Source organism: Panicum virgatum, chromosome 5N, assembly GCF_016808335.1.
Source record: "Panicum virgatum strain AP13 chromosome 5N, P.virgatum_v5, whole genome shotgun sequence".
In the NCBI taxonomy this organism is placed as follows: domain Eukaryota; kingdom Viridiplantae; phylum Streptophyta; class Magnoliopsida; order Poales; family Poaceae; genus Panicum; species Panicum virgatum.
In genome coordinates, this window is record NC_053149.1 from 66,368,962 (window position 1) to 66,390,311 (window position 21,350).

General features: G+C 46.2%; 2 protein-coding genes and 1 pseudogene across 2 annotated transcripts; all 3 read left to right on the plus strand.

Annotated features, from left to right (window-relative positions):
- Positions 1-488: 488 nt before the first annotated feature.
- Positions 489-5,154, plus strand: LOC120676788 (annotated as a pseudogene).
- A 6,558-nt stretch (positions 5,155-11,712) lies between these two features.
- Positions 11,713-16,466, plus strand: LOC120672827 (protein root UVB sensitive 6-like). Its single transcript, XM_039953430.1, has 15 exons — positions 11,713-12,216; positions 12,894-12,992; positions 13,087-13,200; positions 13,459-13,530; positions 13,622-13,732; positions 13,828-13,947; positions 14,177-14,278; positions 14,372-14,444; positions 14,865-14,945; positions 15,037-15,101; positions 15,223-15,324; positions 15,406-15,600; positions 15,700-15,793; positions 15,894-15,964; positions 16,059-16,466. The coding sequence occupies exons 1-13, from the start codon at positions 11,899-11,901 to the stop codon at positions 15,766-15,768; spliced, it is 1,521 nt and encodes a 506-aa protein (XP_039809364.1). The 5' UTR covers positions 11,713-11,898; the 3' UTR covers positions 15,769-15,793; positions 15,894-15,964; positions 16,059-16,466.
- Positions 16,467-17,704: 1,238 nt separating this feature from the next.
- On the plus strand, positions 17,705-21,098 carry LOC120672828 (2-C-methyl-D-erythritol 4-phosphate cytidylyltransferase, chloroplastic-like). Its single transcript, XM_039953431.1, has 12 exons — positions 17,705-18,032; positions 18,221-18,312; positions 18,394-18,462; positions 18,861-18,916; positions 19,003-19,082; positions 19,172-19,254; positions 19,339-19,416; positions 19,900-19,968; positions 20,161-20,229; positions 20,373-20,419; positions 20,507-20,597; positions 20,681-21,098. The coding sequence occupies exons 1-12, from the start codon at positions 17,918-17,920 to the stop codon at positions 20,732-20,734; spliced, it is 903 nt and encodes a 300-aa protein (XP_039809365.1). The 5' UTR covers positions 17,705-17,917; the 3' UTR covers positions 20,735-21,098.
- Positions 21,099-21,350: the final 252 nt, after the last annotated feature.

Sequence of the window (21,350 nt, forward strand, 5' to 3'; positions counted from 1 at the left end):
CTAGAAATTATCTGTGATTGCCCGTACAAAATAAAAGGTTCAGAAAACAATTGAGAGAATGTATTGATGCTATGTATGGTTTAGAAAATCGGTGTACTGATTTGAAATATTACCGTCAATGTATAAGAGAATATATTGATGGCCATACATGGTTCAAATATTTCTTCTATAGATAAAAAATACTAGAATAAATATTTTGTACTATTGCAGTGTCCGAAGACACATGGAGAGACGGTTTCCACACCCCGCAAGCATGTTCGTAGCGACACAACTCAGGCCCCGTTTAGTTCTCAAATTTTTTCCTACAGTACCCGTCACATCGAATCTTTCGATGCATGCATGAAGCACTAAATATAGTTGAAAAAGATAACTAATTACACAGTCTAACTGATTAGTACGAGATGAATCTTTTAAGCCTAATTAGTTCATAATTAGACATTATTTATCAAATAATAACGAAACGTACTGCAATGACTTTTCACCCAACTTTTCGCGAACTAAACGCGGCCTCAAGCAGCAGGCCAGGAGCTGATGGCCTCATCCTCGCTCTCGCGGAAAAGCCGATCACCTGCTGCGGCGCTGCTGCGACTCGCGCCAAAAAGGCCCGACGGATTTGTTCTTGGGCCGAGGCCCAGATAGTAGAGGAAGCGGCAGCCGCGGACCTCCGCCCCCCTGCCTCTCCTCCACGGCGCCGACGCCCCTGCCCCTCCTCGCTCGCGCCGCCGCGGCACAGCAGCACAAACGCGGCGCCCCTCGAGCCCGGCGCTGTGGAGCCCCGGCCGCCTCCAACTTCCTGCTCGCCGGCCGCCCCCAACCTCCTGCCAAATCACCAATGCCGCTCGCGTAAAAAAAAAAGAGTTGCAAGTTTGCTGAGTACAGAACCATGTCTCGAAGCCGAACCTCTGATTCCTTGCTTCCGGACACCGGAGCCGAAACGAATGAAGGGGAGGGCGCTTCTCGTGGATCCCCAGCTTCCGAATCCGTGAGGAGCGAAGGAGATGCCGCTCATCATGGACCTCATGGATCTGAAGAACATAGGCCGGGGAAGAGGAAGATGGAAGAAAGGGGGCAGATTGCCCCGAGTCCGACAGAACAAGAGGAAGCAGAAGCAGTGCAGAAGAATCAGCCGGGAAAGGCGTCGGCTGCAATAGTAGGTCAGGGTTCCAGGGCCTCAGCTGCTGCACCCCGTCTTCGATACCCGCCATGCCCGACTACTTGCAAGCATAAGGATATGCAAAAGTGGTACAAAGAGTGCGAGAGGATCAGCGAGATACTCGATAAAGGTTTCCTTCTGAATTTCGCGATGCCAAAAAAAATAAATATATATATATATATATATATTAATTGCTACTCATCAATCGTTTAAGGTTTTGCAAATCGGTCAGTCACTTCAGCTATTAGAGGTTAGGGTTAGGAATTTAGGTTAGGGATTTACGGTTTTGGTGGTGCGGAGTACATGTGCCGGCGCCCACAATGTCAGGTTGAAGCAAGGTAGCAAGGAAAATCAATGGTTCTGCTAACTTGTGCGCATGTGTATGAAGTATCATTGGTGTAATGCAGATGCGTGTGCCTTTGGATTTGTATTTGGGTAAAGATAATTATTATAGAACGGACCCATAAGGTTTTCATACACGTCTTTTTTTTTCCAGACATTGATTACCATGAGCAAGCCCAAGGACCCATTAACCACCAAAGCCGTACAGAGCTCAAGAGACAAGGCAGTGGTTCTGCGTGCCGCACGCAGCATTGTCATTGTGTCCCACATCATGGATGGTATGATCAAATAAAAACCTTTGCAAGCTTCACCCAATCTGTTCCTCCTATCTGAATATAATAACATCATCATATCTGTGTTTTCAGACGGACGCAGGAAACCACAATGTAGTGGCATCATCATTAAACAATTGTCTGATGGTTCTGGGCGTTGTGACCTATTGTGGAGTTGTCTGCACAAGTGGTCGAAAACGTGATCCCTTATCCAAGGTACAAACTTTTCCTTTCAGTGCTCGGAGGCTGTATGTAGTTTTCCATTCAGTTGTGCCTATTATAAGTAGCCCAGCCACACCTAGAGCATGCTGCATTTTGGGCAAAATGTTTTCCTTGGATATTTTATACTATGAAGACATGTGACATCTGTTTGTGTGGCCTTCATTGTGCAAGTGTGCTTCGATCCAAATATTTTATTGTTGCGCTACTGTTTGAAGGTGCCTGGATCTTTCTTTTTACCTTTTCTTTTACCTTAAGCAATTATTTGCACCTCATTTATCATGATGATAACCTCCTATCGTGCTCTTAAACTCTTTTTTATGGCCGTATTGTGATATTTCAACAGTATCAGGTATTGTTGCATTTGCCACATTACAACATCATTAGCTCACATGCTCTTATTTGTCTATCTGGAGTCCCTGTTAGTTTTGTGGTGTTTTTATGGCCAACTGTTATTTTCTTCCTTGATTCTGAACGAGGTGTGTGGCCATGCAATTTAACTATATGATCAACACCCATCTTTTCAGCTATCTGTTACCTTGCCGGGCAAGAAGACTGTCTTGGATGCAGAGCTTATCTACCTCAATGATCGTTATAATATTGCCCTATTAGATATCTATTTAGACTTTACCTTGGAGCTCCCATCTATTGGATTTCATCCACAGTATGGTGAAGAGGTTTTTGTGCTTGCCAGAGACGGTGGTGCATCCTTGAGGGTTAGGTGTGGAAATATCAAATGGTTAGAAGAATCAGGTTTTTTAGGGCGTGACCACTACATGTTTCTCAGTTCTGCCATCCCTGAGGTAATAATTATATTTATTCTTGTATTTTATTGTTACAAGAGGGTGCCACAAAAGCTAAAAGGCAAATTCTATAGGACAGCAATTCGTCCGGCAATATTATACGGTGCTGAATGTTGGCCTACAAAAGGCGACATGTCCAGCAACTGAGTGTAGCAGAGATGCGGATGTTGCGGTGGTTTTGCGGGCACACAAGGAGGGATAGAGTCCGCAACGAAGTTATTCTGGATAGGGTCGGGGTGGCACCAATTGAGGAGAAACTTACCCAGCATCGGCTGAGATGGTTTGGACATGTCCAACGAAGGCCTCCTAAGGCGCCGGTGCGTAATGGTGTTCTTGAGCGGGTCGATAATGTAAAAAGAGGTAGAGGTAGACCTAAACTGATGTGGGATGAGTCGGTTAAGAGAGACCTTAAGGATTGGAATATCTCTAAAGAGATAGCTTTGGATAGGAGCGCTTGGAGACTAGCTATTAATGTGCCTGAACCTTGAACTTATTTCTTTTGGGTTTCATCTCTAGCCTACCCCAACTTGCTTGGGAAAAAAAGCTATGTTGTTGTTGTATTCTTGTATTTTATTGTTGTTATGATTATTTAATTCTGTGGTATTTCTTTGATGCAGGGTGGCAATGGAGGAATGGTGTCCTGCTGTATTTCTGTGGTATTTAATTCTGTGGTATTTCTTTGATTCAGAGGGATGGCAGTACATTCGAGCCCATATCCTGCTGTAATATCAATTTCTATTATTGAAAAATGCATTGACATGTTTATGCGCTTCAAGTATGTCATCCATCTATTATCCTCTTGTTAGATTTTAGTTGATCTCTTTATGCTTAGTGATTTCTAGAATTGGTGTGCACTCGATGGCAGGTTTGCTGCCATCCCTTTCATGCTAGCTTGGGTAGGTTTCAGAATTAGGTGTATGAACCTAGTATGATGTGCTAACTTCTGGTAAATGTTGAGTTTAGTGTAAGAATAAGTGTTTTTTGAGATGTAAGTTCTCTTGGGGCTGGTGCCTTCATGTAATGAAATCTAACATGTGGAGCAATTTGTATTAGAATTGAATCCGTATTCAAAATGACATGACTTGAAACAATGCTAGAATCTTAGAATAACGTAACATATCTAGTCAATGTGCCATTTAAGACAATGATATGGTCTTGTAAGGCGGTCCAGCCTTTGGCTTGGCATGAAAAAAAATGTTTGCAGTACATTTTTTATTGTACAAGGACTGAAGTCAAATTATTTCAGCCGGGTTGCTCTTCCCATTCTTGGTATTGACATCAGATCAATAGCGCTGCTGAACGTCCAACTTCAGGAGGATATCTCTGACTTTGGCATCAAAGGTGGTTTCATTGTAGATGAGGTAAGGTTTTTGTTCAGTCTGTATATGCATTGTTGATGCTATTCTAATCCTTTTTTTTTTGTGTGTCATTAGGTTTATAACCCTGTGGCTGAGGAACTTGGGATTACATCTGGTAATGTGATTGTTTCGATAAATGGGCTGGATGCTATGAGCTTACCTGAGGTGAAAACAAAAACCAGATGATCTTGATAGATAATTTCAGATTTGATGCAAATTCGGCTAAATGCATTTTTTTGCAGCTGGAAGGTTATCTTCTATCACTTGGCTGGCACTATTTGATGGACAAATCAACTTGCATGAAACAATTCAAGGTATGCCCAAAATGAGGATTCCAATATAGGACATCCCTTTGGATCCATTACTCTGTCTAAACATTAGTAATACTTGTGAGTCAAAGTTTGGCATCTGTAACTGAAAAATAGGAAGAAAAATACTAACACTTATTCTTTTGTATCAGCTTAGAGTTTTTGATCTCAAAAGCGGTGTGGAAAGATATGTCACAGTCCCTGTCAGATACTATGATAAATCTGAGCGGGTATGTCCTTAACCTATTTTTTGTAAGTATTACAAAACACGATTTATTTTATGCAAACTTCCACAAAAAAGCACACTTTTTTTTTTAAAGTACTGCACCTTCTTTGGCACAAGAATTTTCACAAAAATACATTAACATCAGGACGAAGACATTGAGTGGATGGGCTCATATGACACCTCTTAGCCTCACGGTTTCTGGTAATAGTGCAAGCTCTTCCCTCTTATCATATTTTCCCAAGGTTCTATGTTTTCTTGTACTCATGTATAAGGCTATTAAGGTTAGTCTTGCCACGCTTTTGTAGCAATGAAAATTGACCACCTAGCGTTAGGCAAAGTTAGAAAAAAAAATAAAATTACTCTGTTAGCTGGGCCATGTGGCCTAGAAGTTAGGTGGTGTAAGTTGCGGAAGCAACTAAAAAATGACAAGGAAAATTGTGCAATAAGTAGTACTAGGAACCAAGAAGCATATCCGAGCTAGCTGAGCCATCAATTAGATTGAGATGATGTCTGACCGGTATATTCATTTTTTTCTCTTTATATTTTTTTTTGTTAAGCGGCTTGTGTTTTTTACACCACGTGCACGCACATGACGCTAGGACTGGACCTCGATCCTCTGGGTCCAATAGCGTGTTGCGAACATTTTACTATGTATGCGCAATGAATTTGGTTAGAGAGCGACCATGTTTTTAGATAGAGAGGAAGAGCGCGCGCACGAAAGAGGATGGCACACGCGCGGTAGGCGCACATATCCAGGGAGGCCGAATGTGTGATTGATCTTGGTTAGGGGGAACATGCGGACCAAACACGCTAGGTTTGTGAGGAAGGAAATTTCTTGAAGGCCCATTTGTGTTTTTTTGCTTCATGCCTTGGTCCACCAGGGCCCGTCGTGCAGACTACAGGAAAACAAAGCCTACGCTGCCTATTGTCCTTTTTCTCATGGAACTAAATTTTGTTCGACCCCAAATTCTGTACTAATCTTAATCAATGCATCATCTATCCACTTTAGCGGAGCACGGGAGCACCTCGGTCGACAGCGACGAGCGTGTGGGCAGGAGAGGATATTTTGTGACAGCGCTGCTCGTGGCCTCATTCTTTGCACCTTCCCTACACTTGGCGGAAAATGAATTGAGATTCTTTCTTCTCAATTGCGCAGCGATGCCATGGAGGACTCGAGGCTCGTCTACGCATCTTTCGACCAAAGGGGGAAGGGGTTCAAAACTGAAGCCCCCGATAGAACAGATCAGAGTTCCCGTGTTGTGTTTCCAGTGCGCGGGGTCTTTTTGACGCGAAAAGCTTCGACGTCTTGCGAAATCCTCTCGGCGTCCTTCACCACCAATATTTAGAACTCGGGAGAATGGGCCAACGCACCATGCCGCACGGGCGCGTCACGATTAAGAGCCCGTTTTGTAGGGCTACCGCAGCGGTCGGCTGGCAGCTTCTTCAGGAGCTGCATCAAGCGCGCGCCGGTGGAGCGCTTCTGCCACGTCAGTTGGGAGTGCCGGAAGCCGTTGCAGCGGCAAACAGATGGAGCCGGTGGAGCCAAAAGAAAAAAAAAACAGCTCGCCTGCTCCTTCCTACGATCCTATCAGTCCCAAGGTCAAAGAAATAGGTTCAATGGTTTGACCTTCCAAAGATTAAAGAAAGATATCGATATTAAGACCATCCGGCCCCGCGCGGAGCCTTCCCAAACGCGTCCTAACATACGTGCGCTCGCCCGTGTTACACGTTCGCCCATGCGAGGATAATGTGCACGGTGCACCTGTTGGCCCGCGTTCGGTCAGCTACTCCAGGAATCTGATGGGCGGCCATGCCGTGCTCTTCACTGCTTCTGCTGCTGATACCCATCCGAGTCCTTAATAATTTCCTGTTCCTGCAAGAAAAAAAAAAGAAAGTCTTCCTCCGTCTGCAGCAGCACGAGGGATGCCGCGGTGGGCTCTGGAATGGCGCGAGGTGTCAAACGCTGCGTGCGACACGGGCGCTTACGCGGAGGTGTGTTCTTCGGTGTTGATCGAGTTCGCGCGAACGAACGCACGCGGCGCGGCGAGATTGCGCGACTGTTTCAGAGTTTCCGTTCAGATACGGGCGGCCACGCCCGCCGGCCATGCCGTTTTCGGGCCGGGCCGGCTGGCTTCATCGACTCCTTTCTTTGATTTTTACTCCCACTTTTGCTTCGATATATTCGCCCGCGGAATCCGATTGACCATGGTTGTAGAGTAACTAGGGCTGGAGCAGATGCTATTCGTTGGTCAAAATTTGAGTAGTAGTGCCCTTACATGCTCTGTTGGGAGTGAAAAGAACTAGGGTTCGTGTGCGACATGTTGGACTCCGATCCCTCCTGTTGCTCTCCGGTCGACACGACTGATGATTACTACCACACCACTTCGGTTGACGGCAGGATGGATGGTGATGGGCGTGTTCACATTGCGTTTCGGGTCAATCGCTGAGCGTTGCTTAAATGACAGGAGCGGAACTAAGATATGACCATAGTGAAGGGAGGCTCTTGTTTGTCCTTGGCATCGCGTTCATCGCTTAGCTCAAGGAGCATTGGGCGAGGGCGTGGCGGTGGAAGAAACAGAGACCCCCTTTTTTCTTTTGTTCGAGATGCCTAATCGAAGTTCTCATCAATGCAAAATAAGCATTTTCCAGTGTAGGTCGAGTCCAAAACGAGGAGTATTCTTTCCAGGTTTCTTGGGTGTGCAACGAGGTAGCAGTCTCCCCCTCTGTGATCCGTCCAAGACGGTGGACAAAAAAGAGAGCGAGGTTCTCCGCGGAAAACGAACAGGGGCTTTGTTCTGAACTTCTGATTGCTCGAGTACAACGTGACGTGTCGTCAGCCATCACCCACAGCCACAGGCCACAGCAAACAGAATTAGGTAGTGTTCTGTGCTCACCCTCCATTTTTGCAAACGTGATTGAGCACGTATTTTATTAAGAGAAAAATAATACAATCATTACAAAATTTAATAGGTAGAGACTATTAAGACAGATACAAACGCCACTAAACAAGTGACGGACGACAACACAAGGTGCTCACCCTCCATCCCGATCAAGTGGACCGCAAGTTGTTAGCACCGCAGAAAGTGTGCGAGCCGCGAGAGCCAGAGAGGGGCACGCCAAACGTGCCAGCCGTTGAACCTGGGAGAGAGGCTTTGACCATCCCTCCACGGCTCTGCGTGCGCCGAAACCGTGCGGTACACCAACAGAGGTGAGCCCCAGCCAAATACGCGAGACGGTATTCGAGGTCCAAAGCAGCACAAGTTTATTCGTCCAAAGTTGGTTCCACGGCGGCAGGGACAGCTAGTAATCCACCACCAAACTCCACCTGCTTAATTATCGACCACTTCTCGTGCGTGTCGTTAGGTCAATGCAGTGCAAGGCTCGAACAAGGCAAGTGAGACTCGAGCAACCTGGCGAGCACGAGCACGACGCGGCAGAGAATGGGAAGCCACGCGGCGCCGGCCGAGCTTTGGACGGGCGGCACGCGGGGAGAGAGGCCGATGAGCAGCACCCAACTGCCAACCACGACGGGGCGAGGCCGAGAACGACGGCCGTCGGCCGTCGGACCAGCCCGCACCACGGCGGCGTGCTGACGGGACGGGAAGGGGGAAAAGAACTCTGGCGCCCACAAGAGGCAGCAGCGGCGCCACATGGGCGCGTCGCGACGGGGAGCCGGCAGCGCCCGCCCCGCCACGAGGCCACCTGCCCGCCCGGGGAAAACAGCGGCGCTGCGTGCCAGCCCGCCACCTAGACCGCCCCGCGACCGTCCGCTTGCTCGGCTCTGCACCCGCGTTCGCGAGGTGAGGTGACTAGGTGAGGGTGTCTGCTCACCTGCGCAGCACAGGCACACCAGAGGTGGGACTGGTGGTTCTCACCTCGTACATAACGCCGAGGCAGGCCGCAGGCAGCCACGGGCGCTGAATTACCTTGGCCTGGCAGAGCGAAGCGCCCCCAAAATATCACGGTCCATGGGCCATGGACCCCGCCCGACAGCGACGAGCCGACGACCCGCCGCCCTCTCCGCCTCCCGTCGTGCTTCCACTTCCACCCACGGACCACGGTCCACCTGCCGCTCGCCCACCAGCCCCGTCGTCCCACAACTTGCTTCCTCTCTGCCTCCCGCGACACGCTCCATGACAGGTGGGACATAGAAGCCACCCTGCCCCCGAGCCATCGGGACGGGTAGCCGGGTAGTAAGGATGGCAACGGGTCGGGTTCGGTTCGGGTGGAGTGTATGGGCACCCAAAACCGAAACCCGAACTTAAAACCCGAACCCGACCCGAACTCCGTTTCGGGTACAAATTCATACCCAAAACCGAAACTCGCGGATACCCGAAACCCGACAGATAATCCGAAACCCGAATAGGAGGGACCGAGGTCGTGGCTCGCGAGTGGAGGGTGGTCGGCGTGCGGGGCTCCTCCGGCCTCCGCGCCTGACTGCGGCCGCGGCAGCGCAGCCTCCGTCCGTGCGGCGGGTGGGGTCCTGCTCCTGCGCGGTGCGGCCACGGGCCACCGTCCGCGTGGGGCGGCCGCCGGGCGGGTGGGGCCCTGCGCGGGGGCGCCGCATCGAGCCGCTGAGGAGCCGGCTGAGGATCTGCCGTCCGCCGAGGCGCCGCCGAGGGGCGAGGTCCCTGCGCGGGGGCGCCGAGTCGAGCCGCCGAGGATCCGTCGATGCGCCCGTGCGGCGGCGGCTGGGCCTTGGGCGGGCGCCTGGCTTGACGAGGCGGGGGGCGGGGTGCGGCAGGGCGGCGATGTGGCGTGCGCCCAGCGCCCGTGCGGATGCGCCCGTGCGGCGGCGGCTGGGCCCTGGGCGGGCACCTGGCTTGACGAGGCGGGGGCGCGGGGGGGCGGCTGGGCGGCGATGCGGCGTGCACCCAGCGCCCGTGCGGCGCGGTGTGGGAGCAGGACTGCGAGTCTGCGGGCTGCGGGGGCGGGGACGGGGGCGGGAGGTGGGTTGGACTGAGAGGTGTGTTATTATATATCTAGGGTTTTAAGTGGGCTTCTATTGGGCTGAATCTTTTCGGGCCTCCAATGGAGCTCCGCGGGTCAATTTTGAAATCCGCCCCAAACCCGAAATATTTTGGGTACCCGAAACCGCAAATCCGCGGATGAAAATCAGAACCCGAACCCGAAACCCGCAAACCCGAAACCCGCGGATACCCGCCCCGAACCCGATCCACTGCCATCTTTACCGGGTAGGTTGAAACTGTTGCGTTTCGTCTGTCTGGCAGGGTTTTAAAAATCAGTCGATATTTACGATTATCAGTCATTTTTATCGTTACCGACACAATTGAAATCGGTTTTCAGTTGAGTTAAAAAAAATCAGTCCAAAATTCAAAATTTTAAAAAAAATTATAAAAGTGAAGGAAAAAATTCTATAAAAAACTAGAGCTTCTCCATGGCCTAGAATGGTATCACTCCATGAAAATAGCCTCCAATTAATTAGTCAAAAAATATTGTCAAGGTGCAATGTACTTTTGGAAGTCATTTGATGTAATTGATCACTCACAGGATGCTAATTTTATTGTCAAGGTATGTCAAAGTTGTGCAAGGTCGAATTTTGTATTCCATTACTTGGAGCATGCTAATGGATTTTTACATAAATGCAGCTCATCGAAAAAATCATCAAAGATGTCAGCGCCGAGAATGTTGTCCAAATAGTGACAGATCACAAAGCATGTATTAATCTTATGCTCAAGGACATTGGAGAGTGTCCAGATCACAAAGCATGTATTGAGAGTCCAAAGAGGATCTGCAATTGGTTATACAACTCCAACTCTTTGCACCATATGATGAAAAAAGCTATTGGGGTGAATTAGTGAAGTGGAATGCAACATGGTTTGGTACAAATTACATGTTCCTAGATCGTGAAGAGAAAGAATTTAGGAGCGACGACACAACACCTGAGCCTAACGGTGATGATGGAGGCCGCGGCTTCGACGGCGATGACGATGATGAGGACGACACTGGATGGAGTGATGATGGTGATGCTGGAGGGAGTGGTTGGGTTAGAGGGAGTGGTGGTGCTGGAGGGAGTCGTGGTCAGGTGTCACCCCTTCAGTTTACTGGGGAGACAAATTTCACCCATGCCACACAGGATCAAGATCATGGTACACCCACCTCACAACGACAAACGAGAAGCGGTAGACGAGCTAGATTTACTCCAAAGTACGCACCACATCTGCAACTCCCCCCACCATATAGGGGAAGATTGCCACCGCAACCGCAACAACCTATTCATCTTACCTTTTTGGTTACCAAGTGCGCAATTTTTTGTTCACTTCTCATATTCACTCCATCTAATAAATGTAGGAACAATATTATGAACACCATGAGGCAGAGGATGAAGAATAAAAATTGCAATGTGTTCAAACTTCATGAATTTGTATGGATATGTAGGAAATTTTGCATGGAGTATCATGTATCCGCTTAATTAATGTACTCATATTTATATGAACTCTTATTTTATTAATTTGTATGGATATGTAAGAAACTTTGCATGGAGTATCATGTATCCGCTTAATTAATGTACTCATATTTGTATGGACCCTAAGTGCAAAATATTAATATCTAGTTTTCTTATTTTCCTCCGAAAAACATGTTTATCAGCACACATCACTGATTTATCGTCAGTTTTTGTCGATAATCATTGATAAATAATCGATAATTTTTTTTGAATTCGGACGTCCTTATCAGCTGGTATTGACGATTTATCAGTGATTATCAATCGATTATCGTTACCGGTGGTGACCGATAAAGTGCTTATTAATGAAAATGTAAACCCTGCTGTCTGGTGCCCGACGCCAAGCTGGACCACCCCACCCTCCTGCTGGATTACGGATGACGGGTGGGCCCTCACTGACCTGTCATAAAAGATGGGAATAAACCGTGTACATTGTTTGGTGCACGTAGTAGACACCAAACGAGGGAAATTATAGCTCTCGTATTATCGATTCCGTATATACTTTACGACTATATAAATATTCGCTCTAGTCTCTAGCCCTCGCGGTCGCGGCTCGCCTCTCTGCATCTTGGCGTTGCTCGCTTCGCCCGCCAGCCTTTTATAACCCTCGCCTCTCTGGCTCTCTCTCTCTCTAACCACTGCTAGCCACCTCGCCTCCGCGCCCCGTCGCGACCACTCGCGAAGTAATTCCCGTCCCGCACACCTGACTACGCCGAGGCCCCGGCGTCGCCTCCGCCCGCCGGACGCGGAAGCCATGGCGCCGGCGGTGGGGATCAAGCGCCCGGCCGCGCAGACCATCACGCTGCCGCCGCCGCCGTCGGTGCGCGACGCCCTGCGGTCCACGATCCCGTCGCAGCCCGCAGAGGCGCCGCCGGCCGCGGAGAGGGCGCCCGCGGCGCCCGCGGCGGCGGCGGAGGGGTTCCTGTGCCTGGAGGAGGTGGACGGGAGGCGCTGGAGCTACGTGGTGGACCGCGGCGGGGCCGTCAAGGGGAGGGGCAGGGGCGGGGCAGCGGGCCCCGCGGGGGCCTCCGTCAGGGCCGTGCCGCTGCAGTCGCCGCTTCCGCCGGCCGAGGTGAGCACTTGGGTGGAATTGCGACTCACTGTTAGGTTTAGAGTTGGTTGCAAACTTGCGGTTCATCTGACAGCTCATTGGGAGAACGGATTTTGGGTAATTCGATTGATTGATTGGTAGGGTATTTTTGGTTGGATTGATGTGTACGAGGCATAGTTTTTGGGTATTGATCTAATCGGAGTAGATGTTTTTTTTCTCGCTCATAGGATGTACACTTCTGATTGGAGTAACACCGGTGTTTTCGAGGTAACTTGAGACAAAATTGGGGGAAGTTTGGTTTGATCGAGAATTCCGAGGCTGTGATTTTTTTTCGTGTTTTCAAGTCCATATGGTACCTTAAACTTACGATGGTTCTAGTTGGTTCACGTAAATTCGTAGAGAATTGGACACTTGGGTGGATTAGATGCGAGATTTATTGGTCTCACTGTGGAAAAGTATCAGAATAGCGGGTGGATGCTTGTCCCAACTCTCAATTAGTTGGGAGGTTGCATCCTTATTTATTATTGTCCCACCTAGGGACAATTTCTTCTAGCTCACCAGCTTTGTTGATTTTGGTGTTGTGCTACCTCTCAAACTTTTGGGTCTCCATTAGTGTAGGGATTCGTTAAGTGGCATTTGAAATGTTAAAGCTCATTCATCAACTGAAAAACTAAGTATACTATGGAATATGGCTGCAGGAAATAATGGCATTCATAAGATCGTATGTCGTACCTGAAGGGTTTCCAGACAGTGTTACACCTTCATACGTCCCATACATGACCTGGAGGGCTTTGAAGGTATATTGCAGGATCTACTTTCAGTTTTACTAATCAATCATCACCGCTACATTCAAATAAATCAGACTAAGTCAACTGTTTGCTCCTTATTTAGCATTTCTTTGGTGGAGCAATGGGAGTATTTACGACAAGAACCTTGCTGAGCTCTGTTGGAGTCTCTCAAAGCAAGGTTACACCAGGTGCCATTGCTATCAACTGGATCCTCAAGGTATTTTTTTTTCTTTTGATTCAAGAACGCACCAAACAAGTCAGTATAATGTATCAAAATCATAATTCGTTAAAGGAGTACTGTCGATCCAGAGGCGTGGCCACAATGAAAACCAGTAAAAGGAAACTACCAGTAGGTTAATGGTGCACTTCAATAATTGTTGTTGACTATTTTATTTGCACAAGATAGTAGACTTATATACTCTGTTCTGTTATGTGTCTTGTAATGTAATATAATTGTGATTGCACTTGTACACAGGATGGTGCTGGGCGTGTTGGTAAAATGCTTTTTGCACGTCAAGGAAAGAAGTTTGACTACGACCTAAAGCAGGTAAACATGTGTTCACTTTTGCAGAATCCACTTCACTTCCAATTTCTTGGTGTTCTATGTGCATTCTAACTGCAACAAAAATCATCTGCAGCTGCGGTTTTCTAGTGATCTCTTGCTGGAGATAGGAGCTGGTATCGAATTAACTACTGCAGCATTCCCTCAATTTTTCCTGCCTATGGCTTGCGTAGCAAATGTTGTAAAGGTCTGCCCTCACCAAGCACTAGCCATTCCGTTTTGGGCTTACTCTATTTCAAAAGTGTTGATGAACATTTTTTTTTGTTTTCACACAATATTTAGAACGTCGCTGCTGTTACATCAACCTCAACACGCGCTCCAATCTATAAGGCCTATGCAAGAGGAGAAAACATTGGTGATGTCACTGCTAAAGGCGAATCTGTCGGGAACATTGCAGATCTGGTAATTATCATGTGTTGCCTTCAAATCTTTCTTGTCACTCACTGACAATGGTACATGCAGCTGAAACGTCCTTATAGTAGTATTAGAAGTTGCCCTTCTTTGACTAAATTTCATTTGGCTTGTCAGCACACTACAATAAATACAGCATGTCCTCTTTTGCTTGCTTACGTCCAGTTGTTAAGCTTGATCTAGCAGCTACCCTGACTTCTCTTTGTTGTTTCACCTGAAGTTGGGTACTGGTCTGAGCATCTTTATCTCAAAAAGGAATCCATCGCTGGTGACTTCGTTTGCCTTTCTGTCCTGTGGATACCTCCTGAGTTCATATCAAGAGGTTCGCTTTTCATTCTTCTAGTGTATCACTGAGCATATTTAGTTTTTTGAGAGACTAAAATTGTTTAATTATAAATTGATTGTATGTTAACAGGTAAGATCTGTTGTGCTGAATACCCTAAACAGGGCAAGGTTTACAGTTGCAGTGGATTCCTTTATTAAAACTGGTACGTCAACAGTCACAAACATATGTTCAAATTGTTCTGGGTGGTGCTAGAAATAACTGCATGGCTATCCATATTTTTATTGGATCATTGACCTTAGTGTCATATATAAACTGGGTTCAGAGAGCTAATGGATTTTAGCTGCACGTAGATTCTTTTGGGCAATGCTAAAACATCCTGGAACTTTGTTTTTTAGCATCATGCTGCAATGTTTCAGATCTATAAAAGCAGCGTACGGAAGATGAAATTGAAAGATTTTTAAAAACACTTCTTATGTTTCATTCACATAGTTAAGTCTTATTCTAAGCTGGAAGCATGAGTCTGACCTTTCTGGACGCCTAGGAGTATTAAATAGAAAATTTTAAATCACATTCGCTTGGCTCTACTTTATCTAATAGTCTTAATCTTCAATTTTATATGTAGGTCACATTCCCTCCTTGAAGGAAGGAAACTCACAGGAGACCATATTTAATCCACCTTGGCGGCATGAGCCAGTTGCAATAGGTTTGTGCTAGTGTTATTCAGATTATGGTCCTTTCCTAAGAGTTATGACACTGGGGATAATTTTTAATAGTATTTGTCAACTGTATTTCAGGTTCACGATTTGGAGAAGCATTTCAAGAGCCTGCTTCATTTGTTGCCATCAGACCTCTATTTGAGGTATGCCCTCCCTGGCCACCAGCATTGGAAACACACATACCCTAAAAATACTGTGTTTTCGTATATATGAATATTTCCTGCAATTTTAATTTGCTCTTTTGGTATGACCAACATTTTATAGGATGAGAGATACATAGTAACATATAATCCAACAAAGGATAAAGTATATGCTTTGCTCAAGGACCAAGCGAAATCAGACGACATTATCAAAGCTGCTTTCCATGTAAGTACTCACTGCGATGCAATAGCTATGGTTGTTTTGGCTTCTTTATCATATACTCAGACATGGTGTCCCGTTTTATAGGCTCATGTGCTACTGCATTTCATAAATGCATCACATGCACGGAGGCTGAAGCAGAAGCAGAGGCAGGCAAACCCGGACCGATCAGACTATGGAAGCCTGTACTCAAGAAACATGGATTTCCTGGCACACATTGCTGAATCTTGCAAAATCGTTTCTTCATCATATGGAACATTCAAGAAGAAAGCGAGGGAACAGGTAAAAACTCCCTGTCTTTATGATAAATGCACCACTTTCCACCATATGTGCGAGTTAGTTCAGACAGTGACGACCAACCACACTTTGTTGCTGTTTCAGGGTTGGATAATGTCCGAATCACTGCTCAACCCTGGAAAGGCTCGATTGTGTGGGGCAAAACCACTATGAGTCTACTGTCCTTCTGTTTAATATATCCAGGGGATGATACCATCTTTAGTTTGTCAGTTTGTGAGACTAACTTTGCTGACAAGGCGGGATGCTCAGCTGTTAGGAGCTGAACTAACATATGTTGGTGCCCAACAATAGGTGTGAATCGGTGAAACCTTCAATCGCAATTCCCAAGCTACCAAATTCCACGCGATGTGTAAGTTACTGATCGTTTTCTGTTTGGTCCTTGGCCTCTTACGCCGAACTGCCAAGTACTGATGGTTTTCTGTTTGGATTCTCGACTTGAACAGGAAGAATGCCTGAATGAAGATGAATAAAACAATGCAGTGGAGAGGTGGTGAGCTGGTTTGCACGCAAGGGGTCAACGAGGGGGACTTGAAACTGCTAGCTGCACAGATTAGGAGCTTGTATTTATGTTCGCTGTATCATATATGGTGTAGCCATCCTGCTGTAACCTGTTTTGCGTTTTGGTCGGCTGCGGAGCTTCTTGTTTGAGTGTCCTTGGAGCTGTTTCTTTTATTTTTTTTCTTCCTCTGCGGACTTGCGTACTCGAGAGCTGCTGATCCTCTTCCTTCTAACTTAGCACCATTTAGTAAATTCCAGCTTTCTTCCTCTTCATGCCGTCGACGACGGTTTCCATCTTGTACATACATGCTCGGTAATAACTTTAAAGCCTTTGCGTTTCTATTTTCTGGGAAGCCTTTGTGTCGATCTGATTTGCAGTCGACTTGTGGTACAGTTTTCTGGATGCCTTCTAAGGCTGATCCCAGTGGAGTGTTTTCATATTCACTGTGTTCGGTTGGTCTCCAGCCTCCAGCCCCTACAGTATTTCTCTCTCACATCACTCCAGCCACCAGCCAGGTAATAGTATTTTTCTCTCACATCACTCCAGCTTCAGCCTCCAGCTCCAGCCTGCTGAACACGGTGAGGCTCCAGCCTGCTGAACACGGTGATTGGTGTTTGAAACGGCCTCTACAATGTACAATTTCATAGTCTGATTTCATAGGCTCCAAGTGGCATTTAATTTTATGATTCAATTGATTTCCTCTCTTATCTAAATTTGATGCCATATCATCAACAAATCCTATTAAGCGTGCTAATTAATAAAAATGAAATCACATGAAATGAAACTGCCGAATAGCCTGATTACTGTCTGCGATTGTGTACTCGTGCTTCTGCTTCTTTGCCTCTGGTACCGGCGTACCGCCTAGAAAAAGCAGGACGGTCCTCTCGAAAACAAAGCACGACGAAATCTGCAAGCACAACAGGTCTTTTGAGTTTGGCGCTGCCTTGCCTTTTTTTTATTAGCTGTTTTGCACCTTTCTTTTGACGACCCACATAGTACACCAGTGTGGACTTCGCTGAGTTCCGTCACACGTGGAAGGAAATTCGATGGCTGAGCATCTCCACCGGTCTCCCTTTCACTAATAAATTGTTGATATTGGGAAGAAATATGCTCCAGCAGTTATTGAGTTGTTCCAATATCACACCTCAACTCCCCTCAAATAAAGGGAGAACTTTAGCTCTTCCAATATGTTGTTGTATTGGGTTGAGATAATTGAGGAACTGCAAAAGTATGTTTCCCAGGAACCTATGAAAGTTTTATTGGGACATTCCAATAATATGTTATTGAGAGGTGTTTATTAGAAGAATATTTAAATATGTGATGTGACGAGACTTATGACTTAAACTTAAAAAACTAAACCTGGCCAACGGAGCGACATAAAATTTTTAGCAAACCATGTGCTGAAAATGGGCTAATACTTCGAGCAACACCGAGGCAAATCCAATTATATTTTTGAACAAACGAAGGAAAAAACGAAGACAAATCCAAATATAGATCTACAGTAAAATTAAACTTACTGCACAAAATTATTATAACTATGTAAACTACCTGGTCTAAATAGCAAATACACTGACAACAAAAAATAATCAAGAAGATGCAACTGACAGTAGGAACTTGTTGAACACGTGAGGGGGAAATGGGAGAATTGTGGACGGCGTGGGTTGACCGGAGCGCATAACACGAAGGCAGAGATGCTGCAGCCTCCGCCTCCATTCCGGTTGTCGCCTTCGCCTCTGTGCAGTCCGTCACCACCAGCCACCCCTTGGCTTCCCCCTCGCGTTCGCAGCGGTCAGCGCCTCTGAGATGGAGCTCCGCCTCTGCCTCCGTCTCCACGCGCCCCTCCCTCCTGCCGCGACGCCGCCGCCGCCGCTTTTCCCGGCGCCCGCGGTGCTCCCGGCGTCCCGCCGCCTTCGGACGGGTAAGGATTGCTTCAGCACAATCGGTCGCCGCTTCTCCGTTTGTTCGGGCGCTTGGCCCCATCAAAATGCCGGGCCGCGCGCAACCAGCCGTGTGCCGGTGTGCAAATTTTGGCGAGTTCCGATAGGATTGTTCAAAGATGCTGCCTACGCTGAGAGGGGCCTTGATTTTGTTGCCATTTGTGGTCAGGTGGGAGCTTCGGGGTCGCTCTTAGCGCTCCTAGGCGGCACACGAGGCGTTCGAATCCGGCAATCCGCGCTGCCGTAGCCGACGGCAAACAGGTACGGTGGATATCAGAAGCCACGGGGGCGGTGTCCTGTTGACTAAGAGGGGAAGCACTGACATGAGCTTTGTTTCACCAGGGTGTGGCTGTGAAGGAGAGGAGCGTCTCGGTGATCCTCTTGTCCGGAGGGCAGGGAAAGAGAATGGGGGTATTGTGTCTCTTGTGCTTTGAACTTGTCTTTGGGTTTTTGGTTATGACTAGTGTGAGGGCACTTGCTCTTTAGTTCTTATACAATGATTCGGGTTAGGTTCGTCAGTTTGGTGATTCGAATCTGGGAACAGTAAGGTCACTATGGCTCTTCTTCAGTCACCGATATTGGGGCCTTTAAGCAACAATTCATCCAAAACACAATGCATCAAGGCTGTGCGCCCTGTTGAACAATCACAGGGAAATGCACAGACTACATTGTCATTCTTGTTGCTATCAGTGTACATGAATTTAGCACTGTAAAAAATAATTGTTTTACGAGCTTTGAGCCTCTGAACTTAGTGTGTCCTTCCAATGCTTAATCATTTTGTCTGAATTCCGCCCATCTTTTTTTAACAGGCAAGTATGCCAAAGCAGTATCTGCCACTACTGGGACTACCAATTGCATTGCACAGGTTCATTTCTCTAGCATAGACATTTTTCAAATTTCTCAAGTCAGCAAGGTGATGTGGACACAAGAATCTTTACATTTTGTCCACAGTTTAAAAACATTCTGTCAACTGAAGGAAGTCAAAGAAGTCGTGGTAGTGTGTGAACCAGACTACTGTGATGTATTTGAAGGTTACAAAATTGTCCACAGTCATTCTATATTCTTTGACTTAGCTATGCATTTATCTAAAGTTGTCAAAAATTGGCATCCACTTCCGCAGGTTCTATCAAGAACTTGCAAATACCTCTTAAATTTGCATGCCCAGGAAAAGAGAGACAGGATTCTGTTTTTAATGGACTTCAGGTCAGTGATAATCCACTTGTATAATTGCTTCTTCTGTTTCTGTGCATAAATATCATAGAGATTTTTTGCATTGTTTGTTCGCAGGAAATTGATGGGGACTCAGAGCTTGTCTGTGTCCATGATTCTGCAAGGCCCTTAGTTTCTTCTGAAGATCTAAAAAAGGTTAATCCTATTGTCCATGATCCACCATAGTTACATCATAGTATGTTTGGTAGTGTTCTGGTCGAGGGTGTTCAGTCTTTTTTCCCTGGCAAGAATGTTAGGTTCTGGTGTGGAGTGGGTGTGCGGTGTCTTGTAAATGTTTTGCTCTTCGTCTGCAATGATACACAGTTCTCCTGTGTATTTGAGGAAAAAAAGTTTGCTTTAGCTTGATATATCTTTTCCATCCATGAACCTGCAGATAGTGCCATGTGTGGCTGGTTGGAATTTATTGCCAAATAACTGATCCATATTCAATATTTTTGTGCTACCCTGAGAGCAGTTCACATTTTTCTTATTTTAATTCTGCTGCTTTGTTACATTTAGAGGAAGTGTATTTCCTGGAATCGGCAGGTTGTCTTGTGCTTTCTAAGGGGGGAAACATATAGCTATAATTGCTTCACAGTTTGCTCAAGCAATAATATTTATTTTGATTTTACTGATTAGGTCTTAGAAGATGCTGCTGTGCATGGAGCAGCTGTTCTTGGTGTGCCTGTGAAAGCTACAATAAAGGAGGTGATTGTTTATATCGTTTAGATGATTGTCAATTTGATCTTACAAATAGCATTGACCAACTTCATATGCGCAACAGCTACATAGTTTTGCCTACTAAATCTCATGCTTACTCTTTTGCTGTGTAACTATCATCCACATAATAGCATTCTTGATGGGGTATATGACATTCATTTCCACCCATATTCCCTTCAGGCCAATAGTGATTCTTTTGTCGTAAAAACCCTTGACCGGAAGACTCTCTGGGAAATGCAAACTCCACAGGTAATCATACTATTAACTCTGCTATGCATTTTATGTTTCTTTTTTTCCCCCTGTTCCTGCACACAAGAATGTTTTGCCTTCTCACTTTTTTCTATTCATTTCTGAGAAACTGCAACATTACAAGAGCATGTTTTCTATTGTAGGTTATGAAGCCCAAATTACTCAAAGATGGTTTTGAACTTGTTAGACGGTTAGCCTTACTTCGTACTTCTTACCAAATCAAAATAACAGATATACTGCTTCTAAGCTCTCTGCTGATTTGATTTTGCCATCGCAGGGATGGCCTTGGAGTCACTGATGATGTATCTATTGTGGAATATCTCAAACACCCAGTCTATATCACAGAAGGCTCTTACACAAACATTAAGGTATTCCTGAATAACATTTCAACTATAACGTCCTGAACCGCTTAATTTGAAGACATAAATGTCAAAATGTGAATTTATTGCAGGTGACCACTCCTGAAGACTTGCTTCTGGCTGAGCGCCTGATGAATGAGAAATGATAGGCAAAAGTAACAGTTTGCCTGGTTGTATAGACAAATGCGATTTTGAATTTCTGTGGCACGACATTCACCAGAACTTCCTCGATTTTGTTAACCAGAAAATAAGTATGGAGCTCGTACACGAGACAGCTGACCTCTCTGTAAACATTCTTTGTATATCAATGAAAAAATGGCAAGGTTTTCTGCTGAATTCATACTTTGGCAGAACAAATGGAGCTCCGATTACTATTTTAGTTTTCACACAATGACATTAGACTTATTATGCATTTAAGTGTAAGAGCTTCATTTTGCTGTAAGCCTCATCAAATGATGATAATGTAAAAAAGAAGAATTGTATACCCATCAGTGGTTACAGCTGATCCAATATGCAATTCAGTGCATCCATTTCAACAACCTTTTGCTGGTAACTAGTAAGACTTATTCGGACAGCACTGCTGCTAGAGTACCCGAACATGGAGATTCATCCTAAAAGGTAGTACAGTGGTGTCGGTGTCCTGACCCGGCGGTCCGGCACCAACTAGTAAAGATGTTGCGTGGTCTCTCACCCTGGATGGTTGATGCAAGGGGCAACACAAAAACGCACGATTTTATCCTAGTTCCGGCCGTGGGGCCGTAC

Excerpts from the sequence above, each read along its gene's own strand:
- LOC120672828 (XM_039953431.1), top strand. The coding sequence starts at position 17,918 with ATGGAGCTCCGCCTCTGCCTCCGTCTCCACGCGCCCCTCCCTCCTGCC. Across the intron at positions 19,255-19,338 it reads CTGTTTTTAATGGACTTCAG|GAAATTGATGGGGACTCAGA; the intron begins GTCAGTGATAAT and ends GTTTGTTCGCAG. Across the intron at positions 20,598-20,680 it reads GCTCTTACACAAACATTAAG|GTGACCACTCCTGAAGACTT; the intron begins GTATTCCTGAAT and ends AATTTATTGCAG.
- LOC120672827 (XM_039953430.1), top strand. The coding sequence starts at position 11,899 with ATGGCGCCGGCGGTGGGGATCAAGCGCCCGGCCGCGCAGACCATCACG. Across the intron at positions 13,201-13,458 it reads CTATCAACTGGATCCTCAAG|GATGGTGCTGGGCGTGTTGG; the intron begins GTATTTTTTTTT and ends ACTTGTACACAG. Across the intron at positions 14,445-14,864 it reads GGATTCCTTTATTAAAACTG|GTCACATTCCCTCCTTGAAG; the intron begins GTACGTCAACAG and ends TTTTATATGTAG.